Raw genomic sequence first — 25636 nt, 5'->3', positions numbered from 1 at the left:
GCTGGATTACTGTCATTCCCTACTACCACCAACAGTATTCTGAGTTTTGGTACCTTGCTTTTCTTTTTACTGCTAACATATGAATCTTCCAAAAAGGAACCACATTTATGCCACTTATTCTCCTAGCTGAAAAATTTTAGCAGCTTGCCGCTATATATAGAATTGGCTTCAAAATCCATGATCTGGCATTCAAAGCTGGTGAAGTGGATAAGTTCTAACTAAAATGACTTGCTCTTTTATGTACATACGACACCTTCCTTAATTTTAGATTTTACCTATGCAGTCCCTGTTTTATCCTCATTCCTTCCTGTACTGTTCACATATTATCCAAATTACCAGGTCCAATTTTATCCCTCCATAAAGCTTTCTATTAACTCTCCCTTTCCTGAACTACCATAACACATTGTATACATCATTTTTCATTCAGCAATTACTCCTTTGTATTATATTAATTTATTCCCATGTCTAATCCTTACTGAACTATATCATTTCTGGTAATACTATTTCATTCATCTTTATATAATCATTATACACTTAAACATTCTAGATGTTCAGCAAATGACTGTTAAATGACAAATATTTCAGATGTACTTCCAAGCCTTGTGTAAAGAGCTATCTTTAATTTCCTAAAAATGTGATTTTTAAAAAAATGTAGGTAGAGGAGTTAGATTGGTAGTAAAATCTGTGTGTTCTTTCTGATGGGGATTACAAAATAATCCAGAGAAGAGATCCACCTAACAGCACAGAACTTAGAATTTTATCAAGAAAATGGTGTGATCCACTGTGAGGCGGTGCCCCGGAGCTAATGGAGAATGCAGTGGAATAACTGGGTCATCTATTGTCTGTTTCTAGAATTGCGAATCTGAGCCCCTTAAAGAAAGAGGCTCCCTCAAATGATTTACACGTGATCATTTGTTGCTTTTACAATACATGTAAGGAAAGGACCAACACTATATACTATCCTCCCAAGCTCTGCCACCCACAGCATGGACTTCATCTGCACACTCACAAGACTGCTTTGCACATGGCACACTTGTTGCCATGGGTCTTGCCATCTGGGCCACGCACGGGGTCATTTTCTCGAGTGCAGAAAAGATTTCCGTTTTGAAGAAGACTCCGAAATTCACTGCATGCATCCTAAAAGGAGGAGAAAAGGCAAGAGCTTGGGTATTTTCTTGAAAATAACTCTGCTGGGTCACTACTAAGTGCTTCCTGGGGAAAAAAAAATGAAAATGAAAATGACCTATGAATGTTTCTTTCTGGCAGTTGTTTTGTTCAATTCCTACTAAGACCACAGGACTTATAAAAGAGGTTCCTGTTTCTTTTGCCTTGAGATTTAGCTTCCAAATCCAGACTGAACCTGGCAGTCACACATAAGCAAGAATCTCGTAATAAACTGGGTTCTCAGAGGACTGGACACAGTTGTTAATCAAGACTTTATTGTCTATTATATTATAAGGCAATAAGAACACTGTATACAGCATAGAATTTTAAAGACTTAAGGTTTAGGTAGGACTTTGAAGTTCACGTGGTAATCCCCTTTATGTCATGCCTGCCAATAAGTTGTGTAATTTGCACTGGAACACCTGCAGTGATAAGGAGTTCATCACCCTCCAGATAATTCATTCCAGAATTTCTATTAGATCATTCCCACACATTAGCCATGTGCTACTTAGGAGGATCTTGGAAAGGAACTCTAATCACTCCTATAGGATCCTTATTCATAGGGTTTTATTTTCCTAAGATGTCATTACAAATAGGATGAGTATGTTCCTTCAAACCAGTAAGCAAAGTCAATATATCTTACTTCCCTCAGAAAAACCGAGGATATTTTTCTTCTTCCACACGGACTCCTTCAAATATCTGGAGAAAGTCCTCTTGTCCTCCCATAGCAAAGCACCCCCAGGTACTTCAGTCATTTTGTACCAGTCTTTTTCAGTCATTTGCACCATTTCTTATTCTGATTTCTTTCCCTTTCCTAAAGAATTTAACATAATATACCATGTGTGTCCAGACAAACCCAATGTGTTGACGGCTATTTAATATTGTTAGAATTCTAATCTGTTGCCCTGCAACCTTGGGTGAGGGGTCTTGCCCTCTCTGTGCCTCAACTGCCTTTTCTATAAAATGAAAATAATATTAATTCCACACAGTTAAAATAATAATGGCCAGTATTAAGTATTCAGTACATGTGCTGAATTGTTATGACAATAATGTGAGATAATATATTTTGACACATATCTACAATGACTGACATCTCAGAAGTACTCAGTAAATTTATGAGGAATTGAGATAGAATAAGCAAATACTCAAGACCATATAATTAATTACCAATGGCAAGTAAGATTGACTTTGTATTTTTTTCTGTAACTTTTAGTTCCAGTTGAAACTCAGTGAATACAAGAGTGACTTTTCCCAGCTCTGCTGCAAGGTTCACTGCCAGATTCCCTCACTGGTCATATTTAGCAAAAGAAATATGAGAGGATGGCTTATTGGTAGTAGCTAATGTGAAATCAGAAATCATCTGATGCTGAAGACTAGTCTCCTATTGATGTTGAAAAAAGGAAAGCATATGAGCTAATATTTAAAAACTTCAGATTCTCAATTGTGGGAAATACAGTTGTAAAACAAACCAAATCATTCAGAATTCCAAGTGATATTTCATTAGAGATTATTTTTTTAACATCAGTAGTTTTTGATGGGGGCAAGAAAATGACCACAAACCTGGAAAAATCTACCTGGAGTCAGTCCTTTTGGAACCAAGAAAATATTATTTGGGAATGTTGCTCTAATTTTTGCTCAAATGCTGGCCCCAGATATAATGAAAGCAAGGGGCCCTCCTGGTTTGACCAAATGCGTTCATCCAAAGCTCCATGTTATATGGAGCTACTGCTAGAGTTGGTGTTATGAAGTCCAAGTTTGAATTCTGTTGTTCCCATTTTTCAAGTGTGACAAATTTGGAAAAACATAAAGATTCTGATACCAATACTCTCACTACCTTTGTACGCAAGCTCTTCCTCTCTCTGGATTTTAAATCTTCACTTAAAAATAGGGCAATGGAATAAATTAGAAGTTTGCAGACTATGGCCTGTGAGCAAAACCTGGCCCACCACCTTTTTGTATAAATAAAAAAGTTACTGGAAATTTTTATTTATGCAAAATAAATACCCATTTGTTAGCATATTATCCATGGCTGCCTTAGAGCTATAGTAGTAGAGTTGAGTAGTCATGACAGAGACCAAGTAGTCACAACCTAAAATATCTACTGTCTGACTCTTTAAGAAAATTTTATCAAGGCCTGGACTAACTGAACCTTGAGTTCTCGCACATAGGCCTTCAGTGATCCCATGAGTTATTATTAAAGAGAAACTACAAAGCTTCATTGTGGTATGAAGCTTCCAGGATAACTACCTTTATAGCTTCTCTCTTAGCTTTTCTGGATTTAGCTGCTGCTTTTTCTTTTGCTTCTTGCTGGCTGTAAGAGAAAGGCAGAGGGATCAATCCATTCCCAGTATCATACCTATTATCCTAAAGGGGATCTCTCTAGATAGATATATTCCATTACTTCTACACCTCTTATTTGTAGTGTTACCTAAAGACACAGGTATTGTGCCCAACCAGTAAATAAATTTTCACTACTCTATTTCCTTTGGAAAACAAAGATGTGGTCCTTCTTCCCAGGAAGCAATGAGGATACTTAAAAAATTGATGAGACAATAGGGTACTTTCAATTTGTTAGCACCCAGTGATTACATCTTTGGATTATTCATGACAGTATGTATGCAGAACAAAAATGACCAATCCTTGTATGCCAAGGGGAAATTTCCCCTTAGTACATGGTCCCCCCTTAATAGCAATTCAAATACCTTTCAGAACACTGAGAACACACTAAAGAAATGCACTAAGTAGACAGCTTTGTAATAGTAAATCCCCAAACTCAGTGAAAAGGTCACCTTCACTGTCTGCCTCAGAGAGGAAGCCTTCAGCATGCTCTCTCTCGCCCACCACAGGCCTAGCCTCTCCAGCGCTTAGGAGGAACAGTGGCCGCAGCTCTACTCACAAGAAGGCCTCACACATGGAGCAAGTGTTGCCGTGGATTTTCCCGTCGGGGCCCTCAATGGGGTCGTTCTCTCTGGTGCACGGAAGTTGTCCATTCCTCAGGTAGTTACGATATTCACTGCACAGCTCCTGCCAAATGAGGGAGGAGTTAAGCATCAGGTAATGAAATACTGAATGCTTCCTCCACGTTACCCCTTTGAAGACTAGGATATAATGCCCCAAACATAATGGATGCATCAAGATGATGATGCAGAAGGTCGATACTAGACAAGACACTTTTCAGATGCTGAGGTCACACATTATTTGGAATAAAAGATTACTGTCACTTATCTCATTAGAAAACCTTCAACTTAATTCAAATATTATTCTGGGCTGGGCACTGTGAGAGATTAAAAACAGTAATTTATTGTCCCTTTCGTAAAGCAGTTTGTGGTTGGCAGCATATTAGCTCCTGACCCGAAATCTGTCCAAATCTTGATATCCAGGACTTGTGAACATGTTACAGAGCAGAGGCGACTTTGCAGTTGTGAATAAGTTAAGGACCTAGAGATGGGCACATTATCACGGATTATCTTAGTGTGCCCAATGAAATCACAAGGGTCAAACCTTAAAACTGGACGAGTTAAGACTGCACAGTGAGAGGGAGCTGTACCTACAGAACAACTAGAGATGCAGTGTTTAAGGGTGATGGAAAGAGCCCAAGACCCAAAGCGCATGGAAGGCCTCTAGAAGCTAGAAAAAGCAGAGAGAGAGGCCCTCCTGTAGAGATTCCAGAAAGGAACACAGCTCTGCCAACCCTATGATTTAGCCCCTTGGGTCCATGTCAGAGTTATAACCTAAACAATCATAAAGTCATAAGTTTGTAATGTTTTAAGCCAGTAAGTTTCTGGTAATTTATCAGAAAAACTATAAAAAAACTAGTACTTGGGGTCTCTCTCTTTCTTGCCCAGAGAGAATGGGGTGTTCATGCGGCTCCAAGGACCTGAAAAAGTTACCTGTGCTGCTGCTCTCTTGACTTTCTCAGTCTCGGCTTTCTCCTTTTCTTCCTTGCCAACATTTTTCTTCTCTTCTTCAAGTCTGCTGCAATAAAAAAAGAAGAAGAAGAAGATACAAACTAAATTCAGTTTTCCATTCTCTTTGGTAATATATTTTAAGAAGGAATGAGTTTTCCAGACCAAAAATCAGATTCAGTCTTCAGTACAAATTTATCCAATCAAGAGGTGCTAATACTTTGCCCAATAATGCAGATAACTTCAGTAGTTAACAATTGCCCTTAAAAATACAAAACTAGTATTTTTTTTTATCAGTATGTGACCCTTGGGTGGACTTTTTTCTATCAGTCAATCAATGATCTGAAAAAGAGCAACAATTGCTTTGATTTTTCAAAATTGCTATCTAAATAATTACAATTATAATGATGAGACTAAGGAGTGATACAATCCTATGATGGACCCATAATCAAAATAAACCATGTCTCACTATAAAATTAAAAATTTAAATATTATCTTAATGGAATTAAAATTCAATTTTGAATTCAAGTTTTAGAGTATAATAATAATTCAAGTCCAAGAAGATTTGACAGCTGATATTTTGAGGGAAATCATAAGCCTAAGATTTTGGCATTCTAGCTATTTTCTACTGACATGTGCCATTATCAGAACTGGAAAAATCCTTAGCATATCACATCTATTATAGTCATTAATACAGCACTAGCAAATCAAGTATGTGAGAGGAGAGCCCTGATTTCTTGAATCTCAGGCACTGTTTAATCTACTGGCTGCTTCTGTCAATCTCTCCTCTAAGGAACTATGTGGATATACTTATATTAGACCAAAACATATGACAGTTAAGGGGCAATAACTCTGCACCTCTTTAAACAGATATATTATTTAAGTATTTTTTTCAGCATTTATTTTAGTGTGGGGCTCACTAGAGGATTGAGAATCTAAGGAGTAGAATCAGAGGTGATAATGATTGCACTTCTACATTGTCCCACACAGTGGAGCTCTGGCCCCACTCAGGAAGACAGTAAGAGAGGAACATGGATGTTGCTTAAAAAGAAGACCGTTCAGTAAACATCTGTTATGTGGCCCTAAGACTTAAGGTTTTCAATCTTTACAGTAACTCATTTACACAAATATTTATTTCATATGGTAATAATGCATATGGTAATGCCCCTGAAAAGATAAATACAATCCATTCTATTCCATTTCTTGTTCAGGCTATTTTAGAAGTGTTTACACACTGATCCCAGAGACCTCTGTTCAGCTGGTTTTCCCTTAACCAGTATCTGAATATACTCAAGAATCATAAATTGTCAGGGGTGGGAAAAGAACCAAAGATAGAATCCCACCCAGATCATCCAATTTCTGCTTTTTGTTATGAATGATGATTATCAAGCATTAAAAACAGTTAATCTCACCCAGATCAATCATCAAACTTCTGGTCTCTTTTTGTTACAAATGATGATTGTCAGGTGTAGAAATATATTTGCACTAAATTAAGACACTCCCTATGCCTTATGTAGAAGATAGAGAGATAGCTGAATAGAGAATAACATTGTCACTGTGATTCAGTGTTACTTAATGTCTTTTCCATAGGCTTTTAAAATTGTCTAGCATCCAAGTAATAGTCTATATTCTGCACATTTATGGAGAAACTGAGACTCGGGGCTGATAAATTATAAAGAGAATGAAGGGGAGAGAAGCGCTGAGACACTCACAACAGGCTTGCACACATGGCACACTTGTTTCCATGCATTTTGCCATCCGGGCCACGGACAGGGTCATTCTCCCTGGTGCATAGGAGCATTCCATTCCTCACCTGGTTCCGAAACTCACTGCAGAGTTCCTGGAAAATGAAGAAAATATGCTCTCAGAGAGTGGTTTTCTACCCTCTCTACACTTCTGTCTGTTTTGAAGAATAACTAATGCAGAGTAAGAAGAAAAAAGAAAAGTGAATACGTGTAGCAGTAAATCAAAAGCATTTAAAAAGTTTCTATCATGGACTCAAAATTGTGCTGACTCTATAGTGGATCTGAAAATGTTTAATGTCAGCATCCTCTTGAGGGTGCTTACAACAGAGGTGCAGAGGAAGGCTGATAAAATTGGTGAAGACCAATATAAAATATACATGTTTATGATGTGTTGCACATCACAATCTGTAAAAGCTAGGAAACATCAAAAGGGAGGAGACTCAACAGGCCTAGAAGGGAAGGATTCCTAGAAAAACTTAGAATATTATTGGGCCTTCGTGAGAAAGAAGGAAATCCTGCCATTTACAATTTGGATGAAACGAATGTATTCTGTCTGACATAAATCACAGCAAGATCTTCTATGACCCACCTCCCAGAGTAATGGAAATAAAAGTAAAAATAAACAAATGGGACCTAATTAAACTTAAAAGCTTTTGCACAATGAAGGAAACTATAAGTGAGGTGGAAAGAGAGCCTTCAGAATGGGAGAAAATAATAGCAAATGAAGCAACTGACAAAGAATTAATCTCAAAAAATATACAAGCAGCTCATGCAGCTCAATACCAGAAAAATAAACGACCCAATCTAAAAATGGGCCAAAGAACTAAACAGACATTTCTCCAAAGAAGACATGCAGATGGCTAACCAACACATGAAAAGATGATTAACATCACTCATTATCAGAGAAATGCAAATCAAAACCACAATTAGGTACCATCTCACGCTGGTCAGAATGGCTGCTATCAAAAAGTCTACAAACAATAAATGCTGGAGAGGATATGGAGAAAAAGGAACCCTCTTACACTGAGGGATTACACTTAGTAGGAATGCAAGCTAGTACAGCCACTATGGAGAACAGTGTGGAGATTGCTTAAAAATGAAATAGAACTGCCATATGACCCAGTAATCCCACTACTGGGCATACACACCGAGGAAACTAGAATTTTAAGAGACACGTGTATCCCAATGTTCATTGCAGGACTGTTTGCAATAGCTAGGACATGGAAGCAACCTAGATGTCCATCAGCAGACAAATGGATAAGAAAGTTGTGGTACACATACATGGAATATTACTTAGCTATTAAAAAGAACACATTTGAATCAGGTCTAATGAGGTGGATGAAACTGGAGCCTATTATACACAGTGAAGTCAGCAAGAAAAACACCAGTACAGTATATTAACACATATATATATGGAATTTAGAAAGATGGTAACAATGACCCTATATTTGAGACAGTAAAAGAGACATAGACATAAAGAACAGACTTTGGACTCTGGGAGAAGGCAAGGGTGGGATGATTTGAGAGAATAGCCTTGAAACATGTGAAATACCTGACCAGTCCAAGTTTGATGCATGAAACAGGGCACTCAAAGCCGGTGCACTGGGACAACCCAGAGGGATGGGATGGGGAGGGAGGTGGTTCAGGATGGGGGACACATGTATACCCGTGGCGGATTCATGTCACTGTATGACAAAAACCACCACAATATTGTAAAGTAATTAGCCTCCAATTAAAATAAATAAGTTTAAAAAAATTTTTTTAAAAAAATCTCCCACCAATGCAGGAGACATGAGTTTGATCCCTTGTCTGGGAAGATCCCACATGCCACAGAGCAACTAAGCCCGTAGGTCACAACTGTGGAGCCTGTGCCCTAGAGCTTGGGAGCCATAACTACTGAGCCATATACTGCAACTGCTGCAGCCCATGTGCCCTAAAGCCTTTGCTTTGCAACAAGAGAAGCCACCACGATAGGAAGCCTGTGCACCACAACTAGAGAAAAGTCTGAGCAGCAGTGAAGACCCAGCACAGCCCCCAAAATTTAAAAACAAAATTTTTTTAAATGAGTTATGAAGCTGAAATACTATAAAATTTAGTATGCATTATAGTGTATAGCAGTAAGACTATGTGACAGTGTATTGTCCAACTGTTGGCCTTGACCTCTCTACTTTAGTCTCCTTAACTGTCAATTTATTACTATATCAATAAATATATATTAGATCAATAAATGTCATATCAGAGTCAAAAAAAAACTTGAATGTATTATGCTAAGTAAAATATGTCAGAGAAAGACAAATACTATATGGTGTCACTTATCTGTAGAATCCCCAAAAGCCAAAATTCACAGAAATAGAAAGTAATGATGGCTACATGTGTGTTTGTGTGTATGTGTGTGTGAGCAAGAGAGAAAGTGGTCAGAAGTACAAACATGCAGATATAAGATGAATACATTCTAGTTCATGGTGATTATAGTTAAGAATACTGTATTATATACTTAAAAGTTCCTAAGAGATTCCATATTCTCCATACAGAAAACAGTTGCAATTATGTGACATGATGGAACTTTTGCTAATGCTATGGTGACATTTTTCAATATATAAGTGTCCAGAGTGTACACCTTCAATTTACCCACTGTTATAATCCAATTTATCTCAATAAAGTTGGACATTTTTTAATTAAAATAATGTGCCCCCAAAATAAATATTATGACCCTTCTTTTGTCTTTAAAAGGCTGAAAAAGCAAAGACATTCCTAAGCTTAGAAATATATACCTGAAACAAAGATATGCAGAGGGAAAAATATAGGTACAATACCTAGAGAAACTGACAACTTTCTAGGAGTTTCTTGATAAAGTACAGGGATGGGAGATGCATATTTGAAACAGAAGAATACCATTGGCAATGGAGAGAAGGCAGATTGTGTTAAGACCATTTGAAAAACCTATGAGGATTTAGAAACTCTTCAGACATTATTGATAAAACACTTTCAGTTCTGAATTACTAAAAGTTGGTTCCAAGTAACAAAAAATTACTAAGAAAATGAGTCAAACTTTAGAGGCAAACTTTTAGGCTGTGTCAACTATCCCCCCACCCCCCGAAAAAAAGCAATTATTAGAATTATACTTTGGCAGCTGTTGTTAGGAAATGGAATAAAGGTAAACCTTGTGTAAGACTATGTGAGAGTAGACACAGAGTTTGCTCTGCTACTTGTAAACTGTAAAAGTATAAAATAATGTGAAGTCAATATAAAATGGTCAAGGATTACTGAATAATCGTAATTGAAGGTGGGAATACTGGTATTCCTCCATACCTGGATGATGACAAACATAAAATATGATAATATATGTGCACTTTGTTTTGTAAATTAACTAAGGTGAATGATAGGGCTCTTGTACCCTGTCTTTGAAATTAATAAGAGGGAGAACAATTAGAGATGCAGTGTTGTCAGCTTTGAAGATGATGGGAAAAGTCCAGGAATCAAGGAACAACAGCCTCCAGAAGCTAGAAAAAGCAAAGAGAGGGACCTTTCATAGAGATTCCAGGAAGGAAGCCAGCCCTATTACTTAGCCCCTTGGGATCCATGCCAGATTATAACCTAAATAATCATAAGATTGTATGTTTGTGCTGTTTTAAGCTACCCAGTTTGTGGTAATTTGTCAGAGAAACCATTAAAAAAAAAAAAAAAACACCTAGAACACAGGTTTTTGTTTCTTTGGATAAAATACATAGATGCATCTATATGTTACAATTTTTAAATGGTATAATTGAGAAATGATAGATGTTAGAGCTATTACATCTATGGAATAAATGGGGAAAATCTTTAAGAAATAGAAAATACCTAATCTGAGTCATGAGAAACGGTCAGAATTTTGACAGCTGGTGGCAATGAACACTCGTGTCTGAGCTGGAAGAAAGCCACATAGAAGGTAGAGTTCATTGTATGCACAATACTAAGGACATAATATGTGTGTAGGGCTATGCTGTTATTCTTGGGTAGGTTTCTGGGGACTCCATAAACATAATATACATAATGATAACTATATTATTATTTTATAAATGAGATGAAAATGCATAGATGTTAACTGTCTGACCTTACTGGTAGGGAGATGGAGCCAGTATTGAACCCTGACAGTCTGAGTCCAGAGTCCAGGACTCTAACCACAGTGTTCTTGAGTTCACAGGCTGGAAAGCCAGGAATCAATGCTTGGCATGTCCAGGAAGCAACCAGGTGACCAGTACGGCACTGGATAGAAGAGCAGGAAACTGGGTCTGAGAGGTGAACAGAGGTCAGATTCCATACAGCATTGTCAGTCACTAGAAGGACATTAGTTCTTACTCTGAGTGAGATGAGAAGCCACTGGGTGGCATACATAACCTGCCTTATATTTGTAAATAATTAGTCTTTCTTCAAAGTTGGAACCAAAGATGACAGCAGAAAAAACAGTCAGAAATGAGATCTTCCAAGTTAGATAAAGACAAAGGAAAGAGTGATGAAGACTGAAAGCACAGCCTTCAGAAATATCACACTTGGAGGTTGGGGGCGACATCTAAAGAGCATCATAGGCTTCAGAGCCAGAACATGTGGTTCAGCTGTTAGCTCCCAAGTTACTGTGTGTGTGTGTGTATGTATATATACACACACATATATAGTCATTAAATATATATTTCCTAACTTGTTATCTAAGCCTCCAGTTCCTTTTTTAAAAAAATACAGATAATAATATATATCTTGAATGGTTACTACAAAGATCAGTTATAAAATTGTTATACAACATGCCATACAGTAGCCACTACATAATGAATAGCCATGACCATCATCATTGTTGTCATCATCATGTGAGAGGTTATAGACTGTACACTTGAGGCTTCAAGATGCTTTTAAATAATTTTCTCAAGATCTTACAGAGGATTAACTGGGATTTTGTTTTAAACTAAACATTCGAATACAAACAATGTGGAGAAAAGTCTGAACTCTGCCTCTGTTGGTTTGCCTTCAGATACATCTTTCCCGCGATTATTATAATTCACGTGGTCAGTGGAGGAAAGGGTGGTTATCTTCTTAAATGCACAAGCACTCGATCAGATATGAGATAGATAAGCTGTGTAAAGAAGAAGGAATCTTCTTAAGTATGGGGATCCAAATATAACTCCTCAGTTTGCAGAGTCACTGAGGACAGTGGAAGCAGGAGCCTTGCCCAGAGAGAATGGAATATTTATGTGGCTCTGATGACATGAAGCAATTACCTGTACTGCTTCTCTCTTAGCTTTCGCAAACCCAGCTTTATCCTTTTCTTCCTTGCCATTATTTTTCTTCTCTTCTTCTTCAAGTTTGCTGCAATAAAATACAGAAGATACAAGCTAAATGCAATTTCTCATTCTCTTCAGTAATGTATTTTAAAAAGGAGTAAGAATCTTCCAGACCAAATGTCAGAGTTAGTCTTCAGTACAAATTTATCCAATCAAGATGTACTAATACTTTGCCCAGTAATGCAGATAAATTCAGTAGTTTACAATCATCCTTAAAAAAATAAACAGTATGCTTTTTTATCAGTATGTGAACCTTGGGTAGTATTTTTTTTTTCAGTGACTTCAGTTAATGATCCAGAAAAAAAGTCACAGTTGCCTTGATTTTCTTTTTAATTTTTTAAAAAATTTAAAATTGCTTTTTATATCTAAATAATTACCATATTAATGATGAGAGCAAGGGGTGATACCATAGCAGATGAGGGGCTCATAATGGCAATGAATCATGTTTTAATATAGAATTTAAATTTTTAATATTTTTTCATGGAATTAATATTCAAATTGAAACTCAAGTTTTAGAGTATAATAATGATTCAAGTCCAAGAAGATTCAACAACTAACATTTTGAGGTCAATCATGAGCCTAAAATTCTGACATTCTTGTTATTTTCTACTGACATATAGCATATCAGAGCTGGAAAAATCCTTAGCATTTATCACATCTAATATAGTCACCCAATACAGTACTAGCAAATCAAGCAGATAAGAGGAGAACCCTGATTTCTTGAATCTCAGGCACTTTTTATTGACTGCCCATGTTAATCTTTCCTCCAAGGAACTATGTGAATATACTTAGATTAGACCAAGACATGTGAAAGTTAAGGGGCAATAACTCTGCACTTCTTTACACAAACATTATTTAAATATTTTTCAGCATTTTAGTGTGAGGCTCACTGGAGGGTTGAGACTCTAAAGAGGAGTGAAGCAGAGGGGGTAATAATCCATCTCTGTATTGTCCTACACAATAGAGCTCTGGCTCCACTTAGAAAAACAGTGGCCCGGAAGACCCGGATGTGGCTAAAGAAGAAGACTTTTAGGAAACATCCCTCATGGGGCCTGCCTCTTACGGATTTCATTCTCTTACAGTAAGCCACTTATCAGAGTATTCATTTCACCTGCATATGTAATACCCCTGAAAAGATAAATGCAATCCGTTCTATTCCATTTCTTACTCAGGCTATTTTAGAAGTATTTACACACTGACCCCAGAGACTTCTGTTCAGCTGGTTTTCCCTTAACTGGTATCTGAGTATACTCACAGAATCATAAAACGTCAGGGGTGGGGAACAAACACTTAATCTCACCCAGATCATCAAACTTCTGGTCACTTTTTGTTACAAATGATGATTGTCAGGTGTTAAAAACATATTTGCACTAAATTTAGACTCTTCCCATGCCTTAGCTAGAAGATAGAAAGATAGCTGAATAGAGAATAATGCTGTCATTGTGCGATCCAGTGTTACTTAATGTCTTTTCCATGTGCTTTAAAATTGTCTAGCATTCAAGTCGTGGTCTATATTCTACACATTTATGGAGAAACAGACTCGGGGCTGATAAATTATAAAGAGAATGAAGGGGAGAGAAGCGCTGAGACACTCACAACAGGCTTGCACACATGGCACACTTGTTTCCATGCATTTTGCCATCCGGGCCATGGACAGGGTCATTCTCCCTGGTGCATAGGAGCATTCCGTTCCTCACCTGGTTCCGAAACTCACTGCAGAGTTCCTGGAAAATGAAGAAAATGTACTCTCAGAGTGGTTTTCTACCCTTCATACACTTCTGTCTGTTACAAGAAGAAGTAATGCAGAATTAAGAAAAAAAAATGATTACACGTAGCAGTAAATCAGTAAGCAGTTAAAAGTCTTCTATCGTGGACGCAGAATTGTACTGACTGCTTAGTGGATCTGAAAATGTTTAACGTCAGCATCCTCTTGAGGGTGCTTACAACAGAGGTGCAGAGGAAGGCTGATAAAATTGGTGGAGACCAAAATAAAATATATATGGTTATGATGTATTGCACATCACAGTCTATAAAAGCCAGGAATGATCAAAGGGGAGGAAATTCAACAGACCTAGAAGAGGAGGCTTCCTGGAAAAACTGAGAATATTACTAGGTCTTCATAAAAAAGAAGGAAATCCTGCCATTTACAACAATTTGGACAAAACTTGAGTGTATTATGCTAAGTAAGTCAGAGAAAAACAAGTACTGTATAGTATCACTTATCTGTGGAATCCCCAAAAGCCAAATTCACAGAAACTGAATTAGATGGTGTTTACTGTGTGTGTGTCTGAGAGGAGAGAGAGAGAGAAAGTAATCAAAGGATACAATCTTGCAGTTATAAGTTCTAGTTCATGGTGGTTATAGTTAACAATACTGTATTATATATGTAAAAGTTTCTTAAGAGACTAAATGTTCTCCACACAAAAGACAACTGTAATTATGTCACATGATGGAGTTGTTCACCAAAGCTTTGGTGGCAAGCATTTTCCAACTTATAAGGTACCAAATCAACAAGGTAACACCTTACCCAATGTTTTAATTCAACTGGACAATTTTAAATGAATGTGGCCCCCCTAAAGAATGTTATGAGCCTCCATTTGTCTTTAAAAGGCTGAGAAAGAAGAGAAAAAACATTCTCAAACTAAATAAAGACATATCTGAAATAAAGATTTGAGGAAAGCAAATAGGAAAGTATGGTGCCTGGAGAAACTGATTGACTTCTTTTTGAGAGGTACTTGACAGAGTCCAGGGTTGGAGGATGCATACTTGAAACAGAAGAATAACTGTGGGAGTGGCGAGAAGGAGGAATGTGTTAAGATCATTCAAAAAGCTTAGGGGATTTTAGACACTGATCAGACATTCTGGATAAAACAAATTTTCAGTTCTGAATTACTAATATTAATAAAAAGATCATTCCAGGTAACAGAGTTATTGAGAAAATTAGTCAGTATAAAGGAAAACTTTCAATTTCTGTTGACTTCTGCCCCCCCCCGCCCCACCTCGCCATCCCCCCAATCCCCCACCCCCCGCCCCACCTCCCCACCTCCCCACCTTCCGAAATTATTAGGCTTATACTTTTGCAACTCTTGTTAGGAAATAGAATAAAGATAAACTTTCTATAAGACTATTTGACTGTGGTGGTGGTGAAGACTCTTGATAGTCCCTAGGACAACAGGGAGATTCAACCAGTCAATCCTATAGGAAAGCAACCCTGAATATTCATTCGAAGGACTGATGCTGAGGCTGAAGCACCAATACTTTGGCCACCTGATGCGAAGAACTGACTCATTGGAAAGGACCTTGATGCTGGAAAAGATTGAAAGCAGGAGGAGAAGGGGATGACAGAGGTTGAAATGGTTGGATGGCATCACCAACTCGATGGAAATCGTTTGAGCAAGCTCCAGGAGTTAGTGATGGACAGGGAAGTCTGGTGTGCTGCAGTCCATGGTGTCGCAAAGACTTGGACATGACTGAGCGACTGAACTGAGCTGAGAGTAATCCAAAACAGTTTGCTCTGCTACTTGTAAAAATGTACAATTATAAAATCATGTGATGCAGATTTAAAATAAAGAGTCAAAAGATTTACTTAATAATCATAATTGAAGGTGGGAATACAAGTATTCTTCCATAGCTGGATCCTGACAAAAATCAAATATGATATTCAGTTCAGTTGCTCAGTCATGTCCGACTCTTTGTGACCCCATGAATCGAAGCACGCCAGGCCTCCCTGTCCATCACCAACTCCTGGAGTTCACCAAAACTCATGTCCATTGAGTCAGTGATTCCATCCAGCCATCTCATCCTCTGTCGTTCCCTTCTCCTCCTGCTCCCAATCCTTCCCAGCATCAGAGTCTTTTCCAATGAGTCAACTCTTCACATCAGGTGGCCCAGTATTGCAGTTTCAGCTTTAGCATTAGTCCTTCCAAGGAACACCGAGGACTGATCTCCTTTAGAATGGACTGGTTGGATCTCTTTGCAGTCCAAGGGACTCTCAAGAGTCTTCTCCAACACCACAGTTCAAAAGCATCAATTCTTCGGCACTCAGCTTTCTTCACAGTCCAACTCACACATCCATACATGACCACTGGAAAAATCATAGCTTAGACTAGATGGACCTTTGTTGGCAAAGTAATGTCTCTGCTCTTTAATATGCTATATAGGTTGGTCATAACTTTCCTTCAAGGAGTAAGCGTCTTTTAATTTCATGGCGGCAATCACCAGATCTGCAGTGATTTTGGAGCCCCAAAAAATAAAGTCTGACACTGTTTCCACTGTTTCCCCATCTATTTGCTATGAAGTGATGGGACCAGATGCCATGATCTTTGGTTTCTGAATGTTGAGCTTTAAGCCAACTTTTTCAGTCTCCTCTTTCACTTTCATCAAGAGGCTTTTTAGTTCTTCTTCACTTTCTGCCATAAGAGTGGTGTCATCTGCATGTTTGAGGTGATTAATATTTCTCCTGGCAATTCTGATTCTAGCTTGTGCTTCTTCCAGTCCAGCGTTTCTCATGATGTACTCTGCATAGAAGTTAAATAAGCAGGGTGACAATATACAGCCTTGACGTACTCCTTTTCCTATTTGGAACCAGTCTGTTGTTCCATGTCCAGTTTTAACTGTTGCTTCCTGACCTGCATACAGGTTTCTCAAGAGGCAGGTCAGGTAGTCTGGTATTCCCATCTCTTTCAGAATTTTCCACAGTTTATTGTGATCCACACAGTCAAAGGCTTTGCCATAGTCGATAAAGCAGAAGTAGATGTTTTTTTTGAACTCTCTTGCTTTTTTGATGATCCAACAGATGTTGGCAATCTGATCTCTGGTTCCTCTGCCTTTTCTAAAACCAGCTTGAACATCTGGAAGTTCATGGCTCATGTATTGCTGAAGCCTGGCTTGGAGAATTTTGAGCATTCCTTTACTAGCATGTGAGATGAGTGCAATTGTGCAGTAGTTTGAGCATTCTTTGGCATTGCCTTTCTTTGGGATTGGAATGAAAACTGACCTTTTCCAGTCCTCTGGCCACTGCTGAGTTTTCCAAATATGCTGGCATATTGAGTGCAGCACTTTAACAGCATAATCTTTTATGATTTGAAATAGCTCAACTGGAATTCCATACCCTCCACTAACATTTATTATATGTGCACTTTGTTTTATAAATTGAACTAATGTGGATAGGTGAAGTATAGTTGATTTACAATGTTACATTAGTGTACAGCAAAGTGAATCAATTATATATATTATATATATTACATACATTATGTATTTATATAAATATAAAATTTTATATATATATATATATATATATATATATAATACCAAAATCATATTGATTATATTCTTTGCAGCCAAAGATGAAAAGCTCTATACAGTCAGCATAAACAAGACTGGGAGCTGACTGTGACTCAGATCATGAACTCCTCATTGCCAAATTCAGACATAAATTGAAGAAACTAGGGAAAGCCACTGGACCATTTAGGTATGACCTAAATCAAATCCCTTACAGTGGAAGTGACAAATAGATTCAAGGGATTAGAGCTGATAAAGTGCCTGAAAAATTATGGATGGAGGTTTGTGACACTGTACAGGAGGCAGTGATCAAGACTATCCCCAAGAAAAGGAAATGCAAAAAGGCCAAATGGCTGTCTGAGGAGGCCTTACAAATAGCTGTGAAAAGGAGAGAAGCAAAAAGCAAAGGAGAAAAGGAAAGATATACCCATCTGAATGCAGAGTTCCAAAGAATAGCAAGGAGAGATAAGAAAGCCTTCCTCAGTGATCAATACAAAGAAACAGGAAAACAATAGAATGGGAAAAACTAGAAATCTCTTGAAGAAAATTAGAGATATGAAGGGAACATTTCATGCAAAGGTGGGTACAATAAAGGACAGAAATGGTATGGACCTAATAGAAGCAGAAGATATTAAGAAGAAGGGGCAAGAATACACAGAACTAAAAAAAAAAGATCTTCATGACCCAGATAATCACAATGGTATGATCCCTCACCTAGAGCCAGGCATCATGAAACGCAAAGTCAAGCGGGCCTTAGAAAGCATCATTACTAACAAAGTTAATGGAGGTGATGGAATTCCAGCTGAGCTATTTCAAATCCTAAAAGATGATCCTGTGAAAGTGCTGCACTCAATTTGCCAACAAATTTGGAAAACTCAGCAGTGGCCACAGGAATGGAAAAGGTCAGTTTTCATTCCAATCTTAAAGAAAGGCAGTGCCAAAGAATGCTCAAAGTACCACACAATTGTTCTCATCTCATGCTAGCAAAGTAATGCTCAAAATTGTCCAAGCCAGTCTTCAACAGTACGTGCACTGTGAACTTCCAGATGTCCCAGCCGGTTTTAGAAAAGGCAGAGGAACCAGAGATCAAATTGCCAACATCTGTTGGATCATCAAAAAAGCAAGAGAATTCCAGAAAAACATCTGCTTTATTGACTATGGCAAAGCCTTTGACTGTGTGGATCACAATAAACTGTGGAAAATTCTGAAAGAGATGGGAATACCAGACCACCTGACCTGCCTCTTGAGACACCTATATGCAGGTCAGGAAGCAACAGTTAGAACTGGACATGGAACAACAGACTGGTTCCAAATAGGAAAAGGAGTACGTCAAGGCTGTCTATTGTCACCCTGCTTATATGTAGAGTACACCATGTGAAATGCTGGGCTGGATGAAGCACAAGCTGGAATTAAGATTGCTGGGAGAAATATCAATAACCTCAGATATGCAGATGACACCACCCTTATGGCAGAAAGTGAAGAGGAACTAAAAAAGTAGAGAGTGAAAAAGTTGGCTTCAAGCTCAACATTCAGAAAACGAAGATCATGGCATCTGGTCCCATCACTTCATGGGAAATAGATGAGGAAACAGTGGAAACAGTGTCAGACTTTATTTTCGGGTGCTCCAAAATCACTGCAGATGGTGACTGCAGCCATGAAATCAAAAGACGCTTACTCCTTGGAAGAAAAGTTATGACCAACCTAGACAGCATATTGAAAAGCAGAGACATTACTTTGCCAACAAAGGTCCATCTGGTCAAAGCTATGGTTTTTCCAGTAATCATGTATGGATGTGAGAGTTGGACTGTGAAGAAAGCTGAACACCGAAGAATTGATGTTTTTGAACTGTGGTGTTGGAGAAGACTCTTGAGAGTTCTTTGAACTGCAATGATATCAAACCTGTCCATCCTAAAGGAAATCAGTTCTGAATATTCATTTGAAGGACTGATGCTGAAGCTGAAACTCCAATAGTTTTGCCACCTGATGCAAAGAACTGACTCATGAAAAGACCCTGATGCTGGGAAAGATTGAAGGTAGGAGGAGAAGGGGACGAAAGAGGATGAGATGGTTGGATGACATTACTGACTCAATGGACATGAGCTTGAATAAAGTCCAGGAGTTTTTTATGGACAGGGAGGCCTGGTGTGTTGCAGTCTATGAGGTCACAAAGAGTTGGACACGACTGAGTGAAGGAAGGGAACTGAAATTATATATATAGAGAGAGTTCCCTGTACTATACAGTAGGTTCCTGTTAGTTATCTATTTTATTTATAAAAGAAAAGAAAGTGAAGTCGCTCAGTCGTGTCTGATTCTTTGCGACCCCATGGACTGTAGCCTCCAGGATCCTCTATCCATGGAATTTTCTAGGCAAGACTACTGGAGTCCAGGGGATCTTCCCTACCCAAGTATCGAACCCAGGTGTCTGCATTGCTGGTAGACATTTTACTGTCTGAGCCGCCAGGGAATCCCAGTTTTTATATATAGTAAAGTGTATATGTAACACTCCCAATCTCTCAGTTTACCACCCCTCCCAACTTTGCCTCTAGGTAACTTTAAATTTGTTTTCTACATCTGTGACTCTATTTCTAGTTTTTAAATAGGTTTATTTGTACCACTTTTTTTAGAATCCACATATAAGCAATATCATATGGTATTTGTCTTTCTGTGCCCCGTAAAAATTAAACAGCGGAGCATTTATGCTAATGAGATACCTAGAGTGTTATTGTAGAGAAATCGTGTCAGGGTATAATATAAGAATTTGTGATAAAATTACCTTTGTATCTTCTCTTTTAGCCTTTGCTTTTGCTCTGTCTTCTTGCTGACTGGAAGAAACAGGAAAAAAGAGAAAAGAAATGAATCTTAATATGGTAGATTCTTAACACTCACAGGTTGATCATTCATTGCTTTCATTATTCTCAAGCAACTCCAATGATACAGTTATAGTAGGTGTCATTTTATTGGGTAATAATTAGAATGATTTATTTCATCTCAAGAGAACGGTATTCAAGAAATAATCACTTAATTAACAAGGAAACCTATTTAGCTTCTCAGCAAATAACTTGCAATAGGACTTTCTTACTTGCTGATTCTTTTGCATTTGCAAAAGGTACAAAACTCTTCATGCAAGTCAAGGTGTTAGTGGCTCAGTCATGTCTGACTTTTTGCTGCTCAATGGATTGTAGCCCACCGGCTATCTCTGTCCATGGAATTCTCCAGGCAGTTATGCTGGAGTGGGTTGCCAGTCTCTTCTCCAGGGGATTTTCCAGACCCAGGGATTGAACCTGGGTCTTCTGCATTGCAGGCAGATTCTTTACTGTCTGAGCCACCAGGGAAGTCCCCCTCCAAAAAAAACTCTTTATAAAAAGTGGTAATATTTAGTTTCTGGGAGGAGTATAGCATGATAATTAAGAAGAAAGACTCTGCAGCAAAACTGAACAAGAAACACAGAAAGTGTCAACCTGTCTGTATCTTTGTCATCTTTAAGTGCGGGAGATAGCGTGGAAGGATAGGAGAAGTAATAAGAATACTTCTCTCATAGGACTGTTGTGAGCATTACATGAGTTGATACATGCCAAGCAATTAGACTAAGTATCTGGTATATAATAAAGGGATTGAAAAAAGTTATCAATATCATCAGCATTATCAACATTATTGAAAATTAACTCTCCAAGAACAGGGATATATTTAAATGAGAGTAACAGCTCTTAGCCATTTTGGAAAAGTAACAGTGTTGTAAATTGAGTTTAATTTGCTCAGTCTAGAGCATAATTTGATCTATAATGCAGATAATTCAATCATATTATAGAGACAAAAATAAGTTTTATATGTTACAGTCACCATAAATTCTCATTGATCAAATTAAAACTTAAAAAGTTGAGAACTCTATTTGTATATGCTATTAAAGTGTGCAAGAAATGACTATGGAGGAAAGCATGATTCTTAAGAAAGGCAATAGCCTTTGCTAATATATCGTTAAAATATGAGAGAATAAACTTTAATTGAATAAAGAATTTTTACACTGATGGAAGAAACTAAAATAGCTCCAAAAGTGTGGAGTTTCTTAAACTTCATTATTTGAAAACTGTTCCAAACTTTATTACGAGTCTAAATTGTTTGTAAGATTTAACTCATTTCCCTTTTATAAAGTAGTTAGAGGAAACAGCAGAGATGACCACTAGGTGGCAGTCTTACTTCCTCATCTCTGAAACATTAATATCAAGAATAGACTGAAATAAGCCTCAGTTCAGTTCAGTTCAGTCGCTCAGTCGCTCAGTCGTCTGACTCTTTGTGACCCCATGAATCGCGGCACGCCAGGCCTCCCTGTCTATCACCAACTCCTGCAGTTGACTCAGACTCACGGCCATCGAGTCAGTGATGCCATCCAGCCATCTCATCCTCAGTCGTCCCCTTCTCCTCCTGCCCCTAATCCCTCCCAGGATCAAAGTCTTTTCCAATGAGTCAACTCTTCGCATGAGGTGGCCAAAGTACTGGAGTTTCAGCTTTAGCTGAAAGAAATCCCAGGGCTGATCTCCTTCAGAATGGACTGGTTGGATCTCCTTGCAGTCCAAGGGACTCTCAAGAGTCTTCTCCAACACCACAGTTCAAAAGCATCAATTCTTCGGCACTCAGCTTTCTCCACAGTCCAACTCTCACATCCATACATGAGCACTGGAAAAACCATAGCCTTGACTAGACAGACCTTAGTTGGCAAAGTAATGTCTCTCCTTTTCAATATGTTATCTAGGTTGGTCATAACTTTTCTTCCAAGGAGTAAGCGTCTTTTGATTTCATGGCTGCAGTCACCATCTGCAGTGATTTTGGAGCCCAAAATAATAAAGTCTGACACTGTTTCCACTGTTTTCCCATCTTTTTCCTGTGAAGTGATGGGACCAGATGCCATGATCTTCGCTTTCTGAATGTTGAGCTTTAAGCCAACTTTTTCACTCTCCACTTTCAGTTTCATCAAGAGGCTTTTTAGTTCCTCTTCACTTTCTGCCATAAGGGTGGTGTCATCTGCATATATGAGGTTATTGATATTTCTCCCAGCAATCTTGATTCCATCTTGTGCTTCTTCCAGCCCAGCGTTTCTCATGATGTACTCTGCATATAAGTTAAATAAGCAGGGTGACAATAGACAGCCTTGACGTACTCCTTTTCCTATGTGGAACCAGTCTGTTGTCCCATGTCCTGTTTTAACTGTTGCTTCCTGACCTGCATATAGGTTTCTCAAGAGGCAGGTCAGGTAGTCTGGTATTCCCATCTCTTTCAGAATTGTCCACAGTTTATTGTGATCCACACAGTCAAAGGCTTGCTGCTGCTGCTGCTGCTGCTGCTGCTAAGTCACCTCAGTCGTGTCCGACTCTGTGCAACTCATTGATGGCAGCCCACCAGGCTCCCCTGTCCCTGGGATTCTCCAGGCAAGAACACCGGAGTGGGTTGCCATTTCCTTGTCCAATGCATGAAAGTGTAAAGTGAAAGTGAAGTCACTCAGTCATGTCTGACTCTTAGCGACCCCATGGACTGCAGCCCACCAGCCTCCTCCGTCCATGGGATTTTCCAGGCAAGAGTACTGGAGTGGGTTGCCATTGCTTTCTCCTTCATAAATTTTAGGCATATAGAAAATAGAGTATCCCTTGGGACAAAGAGCAAAAGACTTAAGGAAAATCATTGACTCCAGTTTAAGAGGACATAGCACGTTGTCTATTGAGAATAGAGTCATACTTTAGTCCTTATAAATGGGTATTGAACTCCTGCACAATAAAATCATCATTCCTGAAGCAGTCCTTCTCTAACTATCACAGAGTTCATCTTCATGTTGTATCCAAATCTGTCTCCCTGTATCTCTCATCAGTTTTAATCCTGTTGCTTGTGGTCACACAGAATGAGTAGAAAGAAAAATAGTGAGCCAAAACAAAAAATTCCTAAAATCTGCTATATACCATAATGATATCAATATATATAGTCTCATGTATTTCCTCTTTCAGTTAATAATCCTTCAGAAAACTAAAATCATTTAGTGTGGTTTTCACAGAGTAGTCTCTTCTCTGAAAAAAAAGATCTTTCTGAAACGTCCTGAAATGATTCTTTGTCTCACAGAAGTTATCATCTGAAAATTCTCCATTTGTTTTTTAGTTTTGGATTTTTTTTTTGTTTTTATTTTTCGGTTCATTTAAATGTGACACAGAAAAAAAAAGGCTAGCTATGCCTAAGAGGAAAATGTGTTATTCATAATTATTTGAAAACTTCCCTTACCAGGTCCCTGTCCCCAAGCTTCAGAAGCCCTGGGCTCTACTCACAAGAAGGCCTCGCACATAGAGCAGGTGTTGCCGTGCATCTTCCCATCTGGGCCCTGGATGGGGTCGTTCTCTCGAGTACAGAGAAGCTGTCCATTCTTCCTGGATTTGCGGTATTCGCTGCACAGCTCCTGTGAAATCAAGGAGGGAAGTCTGAGCTGTTGAACACAAGTTGGATCAGATTGCAAAATATCCTGAGGTTTAGACTTTTTTTTCTCAAGTTGGGTTCATCAGTTGGTAAATTTTAGAATAACTTTGAGGACACAAGCAATTTTAAATGATTAGTTATAGACCCTCAACCTAGAAACAGTTATCTATGCACATGTATGCATGCACACATATAAACAAATACACAAACTGTATTCATGTTCCAGGCGGTTTTAGAGAATCTCTGGGTGCCCTGAATCCCACCTGTGGATCCCAGGTCCATTTGCCTCTGACTTGTTGCAGAAGGTCCTCTTACCTCAAAGGAAGGTGTAGTCTCAGTTTGTCTTTTATTTCTTGATTCACCTTCCTTCTTTTTCTTTTCTTTCTCTTCTGCTTGGCTAAAAGAGAGTCATTTAAAGAGAAATGAGTAAGAATTCTAGAATATCCAGGTTGAAAGTGATCTAAAGTACTCAAATATTTGATTATTACAGTTGATATAAATTATGAACTATGTGTGAACTGTTGGGCATATTGGTATGTTTGTTAGTGATCTGTCACATGATTTCAGATGATTTCATATCCCACTCCACAAGGCTGTGATCCTTGTTTTCAGATCATTTCCACTCCCATGGGAACTCAACCAGCAAGTGATATGTGAGAATCATTCTTGGATTATTACAGCATTGTGCTAAAATGTGCCACACACACACACACATACAAATGCCATTGACAAGAAACAGACACAATTTAAGAAAGAGAATAAAGCTCCCAAAGAGAGAGAGACGAAGCAGAAAGGACAGAACCCTCCCTCATTTTCCCAGCAGCAGCTCTACTCACAAGAAGGCCTCACACATGGAGCAGGTGTTGCCATGCATCTTCCCATCTGGGCCCTGGACGGGATCGTTCTCTCTGGTGCATGGGAGTTTCCCATTTCTCACAAACTGGCGGTATTCACTGCACACCTCCTGCCAAAATAGAGAAGGTAATCTAGAAATACATTTCATCCCCACTCAAAGCAGAAGTTCAGAGCATCTCCACTGGTAGAAACTAATCTTTTGAGTCCAGGACTTTAGTTGTGTTTCTCTCAAATATAAAATTCAATTCAAGAAGCAAAACTCATGATTTGCTAAGAGATGGAAACAAACAAGACATCAGAGGATGCATAATAAAAGAGGGAGGCAAGTAAACTCTATTAGATATAGGATGAAATAAGTACACACATACAGGTCCAAGAAAATCTGAGAGCCCAAATGTTGGGACCATGAAATCTCATTGTGGAAATCAGGGAAGATGTTTTCTGGGGATTAGAATAATTTGAGTGAGACTTTGAAGAGTAAGTAGGATTTTCCTGGTTAAGAAATAGATTGAGAAATACACATTTGAGATTGCTAAAATGAGCCGAGGGGCACATGTTGGAGACTACATGGCATTTACAGCAGCACCTGAATTTCTGAATGGCAGTACGGAGCCAAATAAGAGGGCTAAAGAGACTAAAATGCATCCTTCAGTTGACAATGAGTTATTTGTGCATTTTAAGAAGATAAGTATTACGATCTGGTTGATATTTTGAAACTTTAGTCCAGCTGTGTTAGGGAGAATGGCTGGATTAAGAAAAAAAAATTAGGGAAAATTTGACTTTTAGCATTTAAACAAGTTACAGTAACTTACATAGGGCCATGAAAATGAATATTGTAGCATTTCAAAGGAAAAACCCATGTTTTTTTCAGGTGTGCAAGGTATTTTTTAACCCAACTCAGAGGTGAAATTTCAAAAATTCACCTGTAGAAAATATACAC

General features: G+C 38.3%; 1 protein-coding gene across 1 annotated transcript in view; it reads right to left on the bottom strand.

The window, feature by feature from the left end:
- SPINK5 (serine peptidase inhibitor Kazal type 5) overlaps positions 1-25636 on the bottom strand; it is a 68351-nt gene that overhangs the window by 9104 nt on the left and 33611 nt on the right. The window contains exons 13-21 of the mRNA XM_068979646.1: positions 24678-24805; positions 24157-24238; positions 23697-23824; positions 20174-20222; positions 6782-6909; positions 5055-5139; positions 4061-4188; positions 3412-3475; positions 1010-1137 (exon numbers count right to left, since the gene is read on the bottom strand). Coding sequence (XP_068835747.1) covers positions 1010-1137; positions 3412-3475; positions 4061-4188; positions 5055-5139; positions 6782-6909; positions 20174-20222; positions 23697-23824; positions 24157-24238; positions 24678-24805 — 920 coding nt within the window. The remainder of the gene's footprint in view (positions 1-1009; positions 1138-3411; positions 3476-4060; positions 4189-5054; positions 5140-6781; positions 6910-20173; positions 20223-23696; positions 23825-24156; positions 24239-24677; positions 24806-25636) is intronic.

The sequence above is a fragment of the Capricornis sumatraensis genome, chromosome 9 (assembly GCF_032405125.1).
Source record: "Capricornis sumatraensis isolate serow.1 chromosome 9, serow.2, whole genome shotgun sequence".
In the NCBI taxonomy this organism is placed as follows: Eukaryota; Metazoa; Chordata; class Mammalia; order Artiodactyla; family Bovidae; genus Capricornis; species Capricornis sumatraensis.
Note: the sequence above shows the minus strand (reverse complement) of the source record. Positions and strands in the feature narration are given on the sequence as shown.